This window comes from Bos indicus, chromosome 19 (assembly GCF_029378745.1).
Source record: "Bos indicus isolate NIAB-ARS_2022 breed Sahiwal x Tharparkar chromosome 19, NIAB-ARS_B.indTharparkar_mat_pri_1.0, whole genome shotgun sequence".
NCBI classification, from domain to species: Eukaryota; Metazoa; Chordata; class Mammalia; order Artiodactyla; family Bovidae; genus Bos; species Bos indicus.
Window position 1 is genome coordinate 62407951 of NC_091778.1, and position 15617 is coordinate 62423567.

Here is a 15617-nt window from a genome sequence, read left to right on the forward strand (position 1 = left end):
GTGGGTTGCCATTTCCTTCTCCAATGCATGAAAGTGAAAAGTGAAAGTAAAGTCGCTCAGTCCTGTCTGACTCTTAGCGACCCCATGGACTACAGCCCACCAGGCTCCTCCGTCCATGGGATTTTCCAGGCAAGAGTACTAGAGTGGGGTGCCATTGCCTAGTTTAAACTAATTCAGTTATCCACATGCATGTATCTATTCTTTTTCAGATTCTTTTCTCATATAGGTTATTCCCCTGTGTTGTACAGCAGGTCTTTGCTGATTATTTATTTTATATATAGTAGCCTGTATATGTTAATTCCAACCTCCTAATTTATTCCTACCCACCATGCTTCCCCCATGTCTGTGACTCTGTTTCTGTTTTGTAAATAAGTGCATATGTATCTTTTTTTTTTTTAGATTTCACATATACGTGATATGCTATTTGTCTCTGTCTGATCTATTCACTTTGTATGACAATCTCAGAACTTTAAATTTTTGTATAAATTGATGAGATGTGGAGTTTAGAGGACACGCTGCCCCACAACAGAAGACTGAACCAACTAAAAAAATCACCAAATAACGTTTTACTACAATCTAAAAAGAATTCCATGCACACAGCTCAAACAAGTTTAGATGACAGAATTCTACAGGAATGAAACAAGAATTACAACGACAATAACCGTGAACAGCAATAATGATATAAATACATCAGCTGAGGGCCTATGATACCCCCAGAACTACATTCTTTGTTTTATTTAGCTATGACATGTAATAATCATCACAACAAAGTTAACAAATTAGATACTGAAGCAAACAGCTGGCTGCCCACTCAGTGTGCTAACAAAATCAAAGCTTTTCTGAAAACGGGTGGCAGAGATGATGGCACCTCCACCAGCCTCAGGAGATGAAAAGCAATTAATGAGTTCATGTCTGGCACACACCCCTAGATATAATAATGATATTTACACTTTCCCAAGGTTAAGAAAACCAGTCAATCCTAAAGGAAATCAACCCTGAATATTCACTAGAAGGACTGATGCTGAAGCTCCAATACTTTGGTCATCTGATGCAAAGAACTAACTCATTGGAAAAGACCCTGATGCTGGGAAAGATTGAGGACAGGAGGAGAAGGGGGCGACAGAGGATGAGATGGTTGGATGGCATCACTGACTCGATGGACATGAGTTTGAGCAAACTCTGGGAGATGGTGAAGGACAGGGGAGCCTGGTGTGCTGCAGTCCATGAGGTGCCAACGAGCAGGACACGACTTAACGACTGAACAACAAAGGTTAAAAAAAAGAAAGAGGAGCCTAAAACAGAGACTAGAGGTGGCCCACAAAGCCCAGATAGTCACGGACTCTTTACCAAGAAAAGCTGGCTAACCGCTAGCTTACACCAACCACGGTAAACTAACCCCTCCTGCAGATACGGGTTTGAGGGGGAAATAAAGAACAGCATTCAGCTCCAGGTTTGAAATCTGAGAAGTCGGCTGGGAGCCCCTGAAAAGCTTTTCCTTCCTGATTAAAACAAGACCCAGAGGAGAAATGACCCCCTTCTTTTCCAGCCCTTTGAAGTCGTCAGGTGCTTGCTGTGGTTCAGTGGCTCAGTTGTGTCCGACTCTGCGACCCCATGGACTGCAGCAGGCCAAGCTCCTCTGTCCTTCACGATCTCCCGGGGTTTGCTCAGATTCATGCCCATTGGGTCAGTGGTATGTAGCCATTTCATCCTCTGCTGCCCCTTCATGATATTTAGGGCCAGAGAGCAACCATACCAGAAAGAAAAAGCCAAGGAAGTCACAAATTGAAGAGATTCCCGCCCAAGCTGGAGCGTGGTTAAATGACTGACTTAAGGAACTCTGGAATGCGGGTGCCACCCCAGGTGTCTTTGTGTAAGAAAGCTCTGCTGCTGCAACCACTTCTGTCGGGATTCAGCTAGTGCAGGCGACAGAACCCTACTCTCTTTCCACTGTCCCTCAGTAAAGGACATCACATCCCCAGTAAAATGGAAGCGGAGAAGCTGCTCTCAGCAGTGTCCTCCTTCAGAACAGGTAGGGGGTCCCCCACATGCCCCCAGCTCAGGTCTCTCTAACTCTCGCTCAGGAAACCAAGCTCCAAATCTTTGAAATTCAGCCTTGAATAGTATTAACAAATGCTCCAGCAATCCCCACGTCACAAGGTTAGAATCTTGCATTTATAAAAAGATTTTTGTGAGCAAAATGCTGTTGACGCCATCCCTTAAAAATGTTGCTACTTATGAAATACTATCCCCAGACATGTATGTTCAAAATAACCTCGATATCTCTTTATAAAAGTTCCTTGAGTGTACCTTTTCAATTGCCCTGAGTCTCCCTAACATGAAACAAAAGTCACCTTGAGCTCGGTCAGTCAGGCTCTCGGTAAGAAATGTCATCAAACGTGTATGCGCCCATGACAACGTGAGAAGGTTATTCCCTCTGGCACGGTCGGAACATCTGTGCTGATCATTTACTCTGGTCAAGACTGGCTCCTGGGGATAATGACTTAATCACTGGAGCCTGGGAGCTTTCACCAAGCTCAGAGGCTGTCACTGCACTGGGTGATGAAAAAACCACTGCTGGCTAACAGACACGGGCCAAGTTACAACACCTTCCCGATCCTTCTCTGCTTGCCTCCACAGAAACACAACAAAGGATGCCTACTATGGCACCGGGAGCTGAGTTTGTCTGAGTACAGCCCTTAAAAGCTGAAGACTTCTATAGTCATGGTTGTGACCTGCCAGGCATCAGAACCTTTAAATCCAAGGCAGTGGTTTTTAACCTTGGCTGTACTTTCCCATCCCCAGGGAGCTTTAAAACATGCTGATGCCTGGACCTACCTCTGGCGTTCTGATTACTTGTTCCAAATGCAGCCTGGGCACTGGTGTCCAAAAGATCCCCCAGGTGATTCCAATACACAGTCGATGTTGAGAAACACTGACCCAAGGTCAACGGCAAATAGAAGAGTATGTAATTACAGAGCTACACCCAAGAGAAAAATAACTAAACTGCATTTAACAGAGGGCTAATAGAGAGGAATAGAAAAGGTTCCTTCCACTATGTAACACTTCCAAAAAGAGCAGGAAATCAATTACTATTAATCAACAAGCAACTCAAAAATACACACACACACTGCAAATTATTTAAAGAAAGGACAAAAAAAGTAAAATAAAATGAGGGACTTTAGCTACATAAATTATAGGTTGTGCTATGCTGTGTCATGAAATCAAAAGACGCTTACTCCTTGGAAGGAAAGTTATGACCAACCTAGATAGCATATTTAAAAGCAGAGACATTACTTTGCCAACAAAGGTCCGTCTAGTCAAGGCTATGGTTTTTCCAGTGGTCATGTATGGATGTGAGAGTTGGACTGTGAAGAAAGGTGAGAGCCTAAGAATTGATGCTTTTGAACTGTGATGTTGGAGAAGACTCTTGAGAGTCCCTTGGACTGCAAGGAGATCCAAACAGTCCATTCTAAAGACGATCAGTCCTGGGTGTTCGTTGGAAGGACTGATGTTGAAGCTGAAACTCCAATACTTTGGCCACCTCATGTGAAGAGTTAACTCATGGGAAAAGACCCTGATGCTGGGAGGGATTGAGGGCAGGACAAGAAGGGGATGACAGAGGATGAGATGGCTGGATGGCATTACCGACTCAATGCACATGAGTTTGGGTGGACTCCCGGAGTTGGTGATGGACAGGGAGGCCTGGTGTGCTGGGATTCATAGGGATGCAAAGAGTCGGACACGACTGAGTGACTAAACTGAACTGAACTGAACTGATGCTGTGTTTATGAATTTATTAATAATTTTTCTTTCCAATTCGATTTCCCCTTAGAAACAGAAGTTATTTAAAGAGTGATGTTTCCATTGTTTTAAAAAAATGTGTTCACTTTTTTTTTTTTGCTAGTAATTTCCTACTGTGTTGCAGTAGGCTTAGTGACTGTGGCCTATAAATCTCTATTTAGGGAACTCTCTTTTTTTGGCTGAGTTTTACATAATCCATACTCTGTGAAAAGCAGAAAAATGGATAAGTAAAGTTGCTTGAAGCACACACCCACAAAAGAAAGGTCAGGGGGGTTTCGCCAGTGGTCCTGTGGTTAAGACTCCATGCTTCCACTGCAGGGGCACAGGCTCGATCTCTGATCAGGGAACTAAGATCCCACATGTCATATGGCACGGCCAAAAGTAAATAAAAATAAAAAATAAATAAGAGAGAGAGGTGGCCAGAAGGAGACCAAATTAAGGAAAGGAAATGAGCACGCTGGGCCGCGTTGGTCATAAGCATCACCTGCAGCCCCCTATCCACACCTTCAAGCGCACGTCAAAGTCTTGTTTACTTTAAAGTAAACCCACCTCCTCAAGACCCTAGTCCAGGGGTCAGCAAACTGCCTCCGAGGGCCCGATTTGGCCCGTTGCCTGTTTGGGTAAATAAAGTTTTGCTAGAATGTCACGCGCTCACTCACGGACTCACGATCTGCCTGCTTTCAGCCCACAACAGCAGGGCAGGGGTGCACACGGAGCCAGACGCCCGCAGACCCGGCCGTCTGGCCTTTGGGGGAACAGTGTGCAGACCACCGCTCATGTCCACAGTCTGGGATTCTAGTATCAGGCACTAAAGTGCCACCTTTCATGCTGTGCCCACAGGTGCTGAGGAGTCTCCTTCTGTCCAGCCATGTTTTATTCACTCCCCTCTCCGGTTCTCATCCGAAGGATGCTCCCCAAACAACTCCTGTGTGAAAAACGCCCCTCTCCGATCTTTTTCCTGAGGGACAAGACCATAGACACAGAGCCCGCTTTCTAACTGTGCATCTGACCACGCTGCGCCCCTGCCAACCGGCGCTGACTTCCCCTCGCCTGCACTCAGGGGCCCTGAAGAACAATGGACCCCGTGACACCCAAGCGCATCGCCAGCAGCAGAGCCCTGAGAAAGCAGCTCTCTGGGGGAGGAACGCTCAGATATTTGCCAATTTCCATGGTGTAAACATTTCCACCAGTGTCCATTTCAAACTACCCACAGTTTGACAACCAGCTTGCAAAACACGGTTGCTTAGTCACTAAGTTGTGCCTGACCCTTTGTGACCCCATGGACTGAAGCCCACCAGGCTCCTCTGTCTGTGGGATTCCCCAGGCAAGAATACTGGAGTGGGTTGCCATTTCCTTCTCCAGGGGATCTTCCTGACCCAGGGACTGAACCTGGGTCTCCTGCAGTGGAAAGCAGGGTCTTTACCACTGTCGCCTGGGAAGCCCTGCAAAACGACAGGCTATTTCATAAATGGCTCTCATGAACCGGACATGAGCCAGCTCCAGCGAGCTGCTGATGACCCCTGACCGGTCGCCGCCGTCCCTCACTCACACCTCACTCCAGTCGGGACAAATCCTCGCTGCTCCCAGACCACCGGGAGGCTCTGAGGTCCCACGCCCTCACTCAGGGCGCTTCCTCTGTCTAGACCAGGCTTCCTTTCCCGACTGACTCACGAAGACCGACTCAGAGTTCTGGATTCGGCTCAAATCAAATCATTTCCACAAACATTTTTCAAGATTCACCTCTACTCATTCCATTTAAATAGAATAGAATCTGTTTAAATAGAATCCTCCTGCTTTTGCATCCACAAGTACCAAAAATACCTTCCCGTCACTGTCTTCCTATTACATTTCATGATATACACTTTTGGGCGTGTGTCCCAAGTCGCTTCAGTCGTGTCCGACTCTTTGTGACCCTATGGACTGTAGTTCCTCAGGCTCCTCTGTCCGTGGGATTCTCCAAGCAAGAATACTGGAGTGGGTGCCATTTCCATCTCCAGGGGATTTTCCAGACCCAGGGATCAAACCCACGTCTCTTATGTCTCCTTCATTGGCAGGTGGGTCCTTTACCTCTAGCACAACCTGTATATTTACAAAGCTGTACAGTCTGGACTGTAAAGACTGAGGGCAGGATCTATTTTATATTTTTCTGGCACAAATGCATGCGTGCGTGCTCAGTCATGTCCGACTGTTTGCGACCCCATGGACTGTAGCCCACCAGACTCCTCTGTACCTGGAATTCTCCAGGCAAAAATACTGGACTGGATCGCCATTTCCTTCTCCAAGGGCTCTTCTCAACCCAGGGATCAAATCCACGTTTCCTGCATTGCAGGCAGATTCTTTACCATCTGAGCTACCTGAGAAGCCCTATAGATTATATTATTATATATAATTTTAGTAACATATTATAATATATGTAACATGTTATAAATATATTAAACATTATATAATTGTAATAATGCATTGTATATAATATGATATTTTACATATAAAGAATGTTTCAGATAATACAGAATCTTCACATCAACCCTATGTCCAGGGTACTCCTGTTATCCCCATTTCAGAGATTGAAGATGTCAAGTCATTTGCCCAAGGCTACACAGCTAATTGGGCTTCACTGGGAGCTAAGTCAGTAAAGAATCTGCCTGCAGTGCAGGAGACCTGGGTTCAATCCCTGGGTTGAGAAGATCCCCTGGAAAAGGAAATGGCAACCCACTCCGGGATTCTTGCCTGACGAATCCCATGGACAGAGGAGCCTGGCGGGCCATAGTCCACGAGTTCGCAAGAGTCAGATACAACTTAAGGACTAAGCCACCACCGCCACCACACGGCTAATCAGAGGGGAACCAGGATTTAAACACAGACTCTTCATCACGGTGAGAGGAGACAACCAGGCTCCTCTACGACGTCTCACCACTGTCGAGAGGTGGGGCCCTCCTGGAGCTCTCCGAGGGGAGTGCTGGCCTCTGGCCCGACCTTGGCTTTGATCAGGCACGGCTGAGCACGCGCACGGCCCTGCCACACCCGCACACACTGCAGTCATCGGGGGAGCCTTTCCTCAGCAACTCACCAGGTGGAAAGCTGTGAACCCTCAGGACAAAAGAAGCCAGAGGCAAGAAAGGAAAGCAAAGCACCTCCCTCATCAGCAATGAACACAAACTCTCTGAACCTTGCTAGAAGGAGCCTCGAGGAGGCAAAGCACCACAAGGACGTCGGGCCATGCAAACAGCTCGTCCACCGACCACAGGAAGGAGCCTCGAGTCACCTGGAGATGCTGAAGAGGGCCCAAGGGTCGGGATGCGGCTAAGTTGACAAACAGAAGCAAAGTACAAAGAAGTGTGGGAAGAGCCGTGGCCAGCAGTGGCCACCTTCGAGTGAGCGAGCCCAGGACGGCGCAGTGACCGCAGCGGCCAGAGGGACAGCAGTGGAAGTCACGAGCCGCCCACACCACCAGGAACCAGCCCAGGACCCAGTGACCTTTCCCTGGCCCCCCGCGCCCAACAGACCAGCAAGGTGGTCACGTTTCTTATATAAAAACGACTGCACAAGAAGAAAAAAGGCTGCCTTTTCAGAAAGAGTTTCATGAAAAACAGAGTTCAGCGAGGCCTCCACACTTAGAAAGCTCCTTGTTGTTCAGTCACTAAGTCTGTCTGACCCCATGGGCCGCAGCACGCCAGGCTTCCCTGTCCTCCACTATCTCCTAGAGTTTGCTCAAACTCATGTCCATTGAGTCCATGATGCCATCCAACCATCTCAGCCTCTGTCGTCCCCTTCTCCTCCCGCCTCCAATCTTTCCCAGCATCAGGGTCTTTTCAAATGAGTCAGTTCTTCACATCAGGTGGCCAAAGTATTGGAGCTTCAGCTTCAACATCAGTCCTTCCAATGAATATTCAGGGTTGATTTCCTTTAGGATGGACTGGTTTGCTTTGACTTTAGTTGTTTAAAAAATGCTGAGAATATTTCCCTACAAATCTGGATGAGGGAGCCAGCTGGTTGACTTTATGATGGGCTCGGGAGTCCTGGGGACACAAGGAGGAAGACAAGACAAAGGAGAGAGATGCTGCAACCGCAGCACGGTGCGTCAGTCCTGCCTCGTGAAGGACCGAGCGTGGACGGAGCCTCGCTGTTTCTGGCCGAGGCTGCCGGACTTGCTTCCCTGCTCCTGACCCTGTGTCTCTCTGCTGCCTTCCATTCACGGCATCCCGGTTTCAGGGTTTTGTTTTGTGTGTGTTTCTGTGTGTCTGTTGGCTGTGCCGCACGGCATGTGGGATCTTAGTTCCCAACCCGGGACTGAACCTGGTCCCGCTGAACCAGGGGAGTCCCTCAAGTCTGGTTGAAAGGGCCTCGGCTCCCAGCTGACCTCAACGGTCTGGTGTACCTGCATCTCCCTGGACCCAGCCGTCCCTCTTTTCTTTTTTTCTTTTTTTCTTTTTTTTTTGAGAGAGAGCAGAGGGAGAGAAATGCTAAATGCTTGAAGTGAAAAGGGTCCTCACACATCAGAATTTCAGAAGAGCTACCACTCGGTTTTACAAACTATAAATGGTTTAAAAGATTAGGCTCTGTATCCAGTAGTTGAGTGATTCGTAAAACAAATTGGCCACTCAAAGTGTTTGAAATCAAACATCCACAGGAAAAATCATCTCATCATCAAGTCTGAAGATTTCATGAATGGCCAAAACGACAAACCCGGGTTAGAATACCAGAAACGAGCCCTGTGAAACGAGCCTGTGAAGCGTGGTGCGGATGCCATCCTCCCCCCACCCCCTGCAGTGCTCCATCCGCACCCCCTCCCCGCCTCCGCTCCATCCGCCCTGAGCTGCCTCCCGGGACCCCCGGCCTCTCGTCTCCCCCCTGCTTCTGGGGAGGCAGCTGACTTCACCCAAGGCTGCCGCCCTGCAGAGGCACAGCCATGGCAAAGGCACAGCACCTTCACTAGGCGGGGAGGGGTCTTCATTAGGCGGGGAGGGGTCTATCAGTTGTCCCCTCTTTTCCAGGCCTTTCCAGCTGTGGGCTCCCCGCTGGGGAAACACAAACCGTGCCCCATGGTCACTCCTCTGATGCTTCGTGAAGTGACTTCCTTCTGGTCCGCTACCGCTCACCCTTCTGAACACCCCGATGGGCCAGGCGAAACCGCTGCCCTGATCCCTTGTTTCTTCATCTGCTGCCTCTTCCAAGCCCTACCTGTTTACAAAACTGCCTTCCGCACCGCCACCCAATTCCTCCTTTCCCAAACCTGCCTTTACACAGGACTCCTTTGTAGGTGGGAAACAAAGAAGACAATAACATGTGAAGTTACATAAATCACATCATCGAACCTGCTGAGGGTATGGAATTCAATGACTACTTCACAGAGTTGCATGATTCAGCATCTTAAAAAAAAATCACTGTGCAGTGTAGCCATTCTGTTTTCAAGCACCCGTTCCCCAAAAGCTCAGAGCACCACCGTGGTAAAACAGCGGAGGAGACACGCATTGTATTTCCAGGTCTGCGGGGAGCACTGAAGTGATGCCCAAAGGCAGGGTGCAGCGAGGCAATATGGGCTCCAGAGCGATGTTCGCATCCCCACCTGCCATCAGCTAGCTCCGTGACCTCTCAGAGAAGCACTCAGCCTCCTGAGCCTTGAGGTCCTCACCTGCAACAGAGAGAAAACCCCCACCCGGGAGGCTAGACCGGAAGAAGCAACACGCTAGCACACGTTAGAGTCTGGGATCCAGGAAACACCGTTCATCACTGGGGGAGAAACTGAGGTCCAGAGGGCTACCTGGCTTCGCCAGTCCTGCGGCGACTGGTTTAGCCCATGTAATGCGACTCTGAGCCCAGCAATTCAATCTCCAAGCACCCAGTACAGTTTTGGCTTCCTGTGCGTCACGCCAAACACTTGTTGACTAAATGCAGGCTGTACCTTGCACTGTGCCCTCAACCCCTAGAGCACCAGGGACCTGCCCCTGAACGGTCAACTGCCAGTCTCCAGCTCGATTACATAAACTCGATATTCCCTGGCAAAGCAATACATCTGTCCTGGCCCCCTCTCTGACCCTAGCTCCTGCCCCCCACCGCCCCCAGCCGGGTTTCCATTCATCACCAGAGGAGGCTGAAAACAAGGGAAAGCTAATCTAACTCTGAAAGAGGCAGCAGCTGGTGAGACCGCATGCCACATGCCCAAAATACCTTTGTTGCAGGGTAAAAAATAAACAGCATTTTTTTCCCCTGTTTAAACTCTTAACTCCTTAGGTGTGTGGGGACCCGTCTGATTTCTTATGCCATCTGCCCCGAGTGTTTTCATGACTTGAAATCAATCTGAACCAAAGCTCAGACTGATACATTTGAAACTGAAGTTGACAGCATAAATATCTCCAAAAAGGGAAGAGAGACCTCTGTGAGGTTTACTTTTTCAAGCAGAGTATAGAAATGCAATATATCCTTTATCCAGTAACCACCCCTGGGAAACAAAGCTACTGTTTACATCCTACAGGTCCAATTGTTAGGCACAGAATCAGTCTTTTAATACTGTTCACAGTGCTCCAGCATTTACAGGCAATTCATTCATTACCCACAGAAAATGGGGTTCCTATAGAGACACGGCCCTGGGGTGGTGAAAAAGCCGAAAGCAAAAGGCAAAGAGGGTCCTAGCCCCAGGTCTACCACCTGGTCGTTACATAACCCCAGAGCAGCCACTCCGTTTACACACGCAACAGTTCTCCTTTCTGGGAAACAAGAAACACACCTATTCTACTACTCAAGGTTTTCAAGGATAAAACAAACTTTCGTCTCTGGCTGAGGCTATGATTTCTGAAAATCATTCACATTTCAAATCTCACTCCTGTCGAGTGAAACAGATTTAGCTCCCTGACGGAGCTGACTAGGGCTGAGCCAGCCCTTTTGCTTTTGAGGTCAGTAAGTAATCTAAGACTGGGAGTCTTCCCTCCACGACGTCTCAGAGTCGAGTTTCCTTCCTCTGTCCCAGACAGTTGGTAAAAATCTCTTCCTGAGGCCAATACACGTTGAATTTCCCAGACGTCTGAAAGCTGGTGGCACGCACATAAGGGCCAGCTGAGAGGGGGTCGTAGACGTCCGTCCTGCATTGATCCCTGGAGGTCCCTTCCTATGTGTGGAGAGCCTGTGACGTGACCAGGCAGCGCCAGCCACCCAGGACGGAAGCTAAGCGTGCCGGCAACTCACTTTCTCAGCATCCTCTGCGCTGCAGTCTGGGCCCAGCAGCACCACTGTGGGCTTGGCTCTGTCCCTAGTGAGGTAAACAGTCAGGGGCAGCACAGGATTCACTCTAGCACCTGAAACAGCGGTGGCAGCCCCATGCAGTTTGGGTAGCGTTATGGCGACTGAAGGCAGAAGGAGAAGGGGGCGGCAGAGGATGAGATGGCTGGATGGCATCGTCAGTTCAACAGACACGAAGTTGAGCAAACTCCGGGAGAGAGTGGAGGACAGGGAAGCCTGGAGGTCTGCAGTTCAAGGGGGAGCAAAGAGTCAGACAGGACTTAGCAGCTGATCAGCAACAGCAATGGAGTAGTTGTCATGACAACCACACTCCAGGCCCAGCAGTGGGCTGGGTATCTGTACCCACTAGTCACAGCAGTGTGTCACCACCGGGCCCCTCCTTTGGCCTATTTTGGGGTCTGTCCCGGCTCTCTCGCTCGTCTCTGATTCTAGTTCTCTGGCCTTTGGCATCTTTTCCGAACTACCCCAAATTCTTTCAACTGATTCATTTCCTGCCAAGCTCAGGAAGAATCCGTATCTACACCCTTTAGCAAGGAACTCGCACAGATTCCTTCAAACTGTGATGCTGGAGAAGACTCTTGAGAGACCCTTGGACTGTAAGGAGATAAAAGCAGTCCATCCTAAAGGAAATCAACCCTGAATATCCATTGGAAGGACTGAAGCTGAAGCTCCAATACTTTGGCCACCTGATGCAAAGAGCTGACTCATTGGGAAAGACCCCCATGTTGCAAAAGATTGAGGCCTGGAGAAGAAGGGGATGACAGAGGACGAGATGGTTGGATGGCATCACCGACTCAGTCGACGTGAGTTTGAGCAAACTCCAGGAGATGATGAAGGACAGAGAAGTCTGGTGTGCTGCAGTTCATGGGGTCGCAAAGAGTCAGACACAACTTAGTGACTGAACAACAACAAGGAAATATTTTAGGCTTTGTGGGCCGTAATTTCTGTCCAAACAACTCCATTTCGCCATGGTACCGAGAAAGAGCTGAGATCACACGTAAAGCAAACAGGTGTGACTGTGTTCCAAGAAAACTTTATTTATAACACACAAACTCAAACTCTGCATCATGTTCGTGGGTCATGAAATATTCCTTTTGATTATTCGTTTTAAAATGCATAAACCACTTCTGCTTGTGGGCTGTACAAAAACAGAGCCAACTCCAGCCACAAAGCGTGATGAGCTCAGGCTCATCATAGACAATCAGACATGGGTTACAGGTCTTGTCTCCAGCGATTCACAGCAAGTGAAACTTCAGCTATGGCATTCCGTCTCTACATTTCCTCATTTACAGACTCCTCGTTTATAAAATGTGGATAAAAAGTATACCTAGTCCATGCCATTTCTGAAGGAGTATAAGAGATTTAAAAAAAAAAAAAGGTACAGTAAGAGCTTAACAGGGACTTCCTAGTGATCCAGGGGTTAAGAATCTGCCTTGCAATGCAGGGACACCATTCAGTCCCTGGAGCAGGAAGGTCACACACGCTGAAAAGCAAGGAAGTCCGAGCACCACTGCTACTGAGCCTGCGCACCAGAGTCCCCGTGCTGCGACTGCTGAAGCCCGCGTGCCCACGCGCCCGTGCTCCAAAGCGAGAGAAACCGCCGTGGCGAGAAGCCCACCCACCGCACCCAGAGAGCAGCCCGCTCGACAGAACGAGAGACAGCCCGGGCGACACAAAGACCCAGGGCAGCCAGGAAACAAGAGAACTCACAAAATAAATGAATAAATACGAAAAACGAAGAGAGCGCGCTTAGCAGAAGGCTTGCTTCAAAATCAACCTGAACAACGGACAGAAAACACGAGGCCACAGAGCGAGCTATTAACAATAGCTAACTGGCAGTCAGAACCCTTGAGCCCGCCTACTTGGTTTAACACCTTTTCCGGCCCCACGGCCATTGGCAGACTTGGCTTGACAAGAAGTCAGATGTTCATGAATACGTAATTCAGTGGCACTGAAAAAATCCCCTGTCCCCTTGGAAATATCTCCTCATCTTGGAGATCTCACCATTACAAATATATTGCTTTATTTTAGGCTGTTTCCCACTTCGACAACGCAAATTCCCCTTGGGTGAGTTTTTACATTCCACTTATCATGTTGTTTTACTGATTACCTTTTAAGAGGTGCTCTTAGACACTAGCCTTCTTTTAGCATTTTGTCCTGTTTCCTCCCAACCTTTTTCTCCCTAATTGTTGTTCTACCCTATTCTGCTCTGTGTGTCTGCACCGGGTTTTCATCGCAGCGGACTCTTCGATCTTGGTTGCAGCACAAGCGATCTTTCAGCTGCAGCATGCAAACTCTCAGTTTGGCATGCTGGATCTAGTTCCCTGACCAGGGATCAAACCCAGGCCCCTGCATTGGGACCATGGAGTCTCAGCCACTGGAGCACCAGGGACGTGCCAGACACTAGATTTTGAGAGGAAATAAAAGGAGAAGAAAGAATACGATACAGCTACACAATGGACTGCTGTGTGTGCTTAGTCGCTTAGTCGATCCTGACTCTTTTCGACCCCACGGACTGAAACCCCCCAGGCACCTCTGTCTATAGCATTCTCCAGGCAAGAATATTGGAATGGGTAGCCACTTCCTTCTCCAGTAAATCTTCTCAACCCACAGAAGGAGCCCGGGTCTCCTGCCCTGCAGGTGGATTCTTTTATCATCTAAGCCACCTGGGAAGTTCAGTGCAATGCTACTCAATCATGAAAAGGAATAAAGTACCAATGACATGCTACAACATGAAGGAAATTCGGAAAAGAATTAGGCTATGTGGAATAAGCCAGATACAAAGACCACATATTGTATGATTCCATTCATAGGAAACATCCAGAACAGGCAAATCCATAGCGACAGACAGTCAGTGCCTGCCAGGGGCTAGGCTGGGGGGTGGGGGGGGTGGATAAGACGTTTTTCCATCTGTGGTGATAAAAATGTTCTGGAGCTAAACAGTGGTAATGGATGAACAACCTTTTGAAGACACTAAAACCACAGAACTGTAGACTTTACAATGATTTAAATGGTGAGTTTTAAGTTACATGTATTTGACCACAATAAACACTACGCATCTATAAAGAAAATGCAGGAGGATTCTACAGGTGTGTAAGAAGTTCTCCTGTGAGAAGGAAGAGGAAAGGTTGAAAAGGGAAGCATGAATTCACCAAAGTCCATCTCAGCCCACCTTACAAGCTTGAGAAAGGCTAACTCTGCATATTGCTAATCAATAACTTACTCAAACAGTACTCGTTAAGCACCTTCTATAAGCCTGGCTCTGAGGCTTCCCGGGAGGCACTAGCGGTAAAGAACCTGCCCGTCAATGCCGGAGACATAAGAGACTCAGGTTCCATCCTTGGGTCGGGAAGATCCCCTGGAGGAGGGCATGGCAGCCCACTCCAGTATCCTTACCCAGAGAATCCTGTGGACAGAGGAGCCTGGCGGGCTACAGTCCGTGCGATAGCACAGAGTCAGACACAAGTGAAGCGACTTAGCACACACACACAAGTCAGGCGCTGAGCATGGCTCTAAAGATAAGCCAGTAAACAAGATAGAACAGTCTTTCTTACAATTCTTTCCAGTCTAGAATTAACCAAAGCAAGAGTCAATTTAAATAAATATATATATGTATATACATATACATACACAGAATATTTACGTAGAGTCCTTACTATATAATTTTTAAAATGACAGTGTTTCTTCATTAATTATCATTAAAAATCTGCCTGTAACATATTCAACAGTGAGAAAAAGGAAGAAATGTTCTTTGAATCAAGAGAACCACATGACTGTGCTCTTGAGGGGAGGGGAGCTGGTGGAGTTGGCAGCAGAAGCTCCTGGAAAAAGAATGAAATTTAAATGTTGTTGTTCAGCCACTAAGTTGTGTCCAGTGCTTTGCGACCCCATGGACCACAGCACGCCAGGCCTCCCTGTCCATCACCATCTCCCAGAGCTTGCTCAAATTCATGGCCATTGAGTTGGTGATGCCATCCAACCTCTCATCCTCTGTCATCCCCTTCTCCTCCTGCCCTCAATCTTTCCCAGCATCAGGGTCTTTTCAACTGAGTCAGCTCTTCATATCAGGTGACCATAACATTGGAGCTTCGGCTTCAGCATCAGTCCTTCCAATGAATAGTCAGGGTTGATTTCTTTTAGAATGGACTGGTGGGATCTCCTTGCTGTTCAAGGGACTCTCAAGAATCTTCTCCAACACCACAGCTCAAAAGCATCAATTCTTTGCCACTCAGCCTTCTTTGCGGTCAAATGCTCACATCTGTACATGACTACTGGAAAAACCATAGCTTTGACAACATGGACGTTTGTCAACAAACTGATGTCTCTGCTTTTTAATGCGCTATCTAGGTTTGTCATAGCTTTTCTTACAAGGAGCAAGCAAGATCTGTTAATTTGCAAACTTGCTATCTTTCCAAGACGAAGTCTCTGCAGAGGACAGAGAAGTGTGATGGCTGTACTTCTTTTAAAGTGTTTGCACTCTAATGATCTAACACTGCTGGCAGCATGTGTATTTTTTTCCTTTAAATCATTTCCAAATGATTGAAGTATTTTCCAGTTTGTTTTTTTTTTATTTAACTTTTAGGAAC

General features: G+C 47.9%; 1 protein-coding gene across 2 annotated transcripts in view; it reads right to left on the reverse strand.

Annotated features, from left to right (window-relative positions):
• The window catches only part of MAP2K6 (mitogen-activated protein kinase kinase 6), a 106460-nt gene that overhangs the window by 67690 nt on the left and 23153 nt on the right, over positions 1-15617 (reverse strand). The window contains exon 1 of one of the 2 annotated variants that reach the window (XM_019981360.2): positions 8833-8857. The exons of the other annotated variant lie outside the window; for it this stretch is intronic. Within the exon in view, the coding sequence (XP_019836919.2) occupies positions 8833-8842 (10 nt within the window). The 5' untranslated portion in view covers positions 8843-8857. Of the gene's footprint in view, positions 1-8832; positions 8858-15617 lie in introns of those variants that run through there. 2 annotated transcript variants of the gene reach the window in all.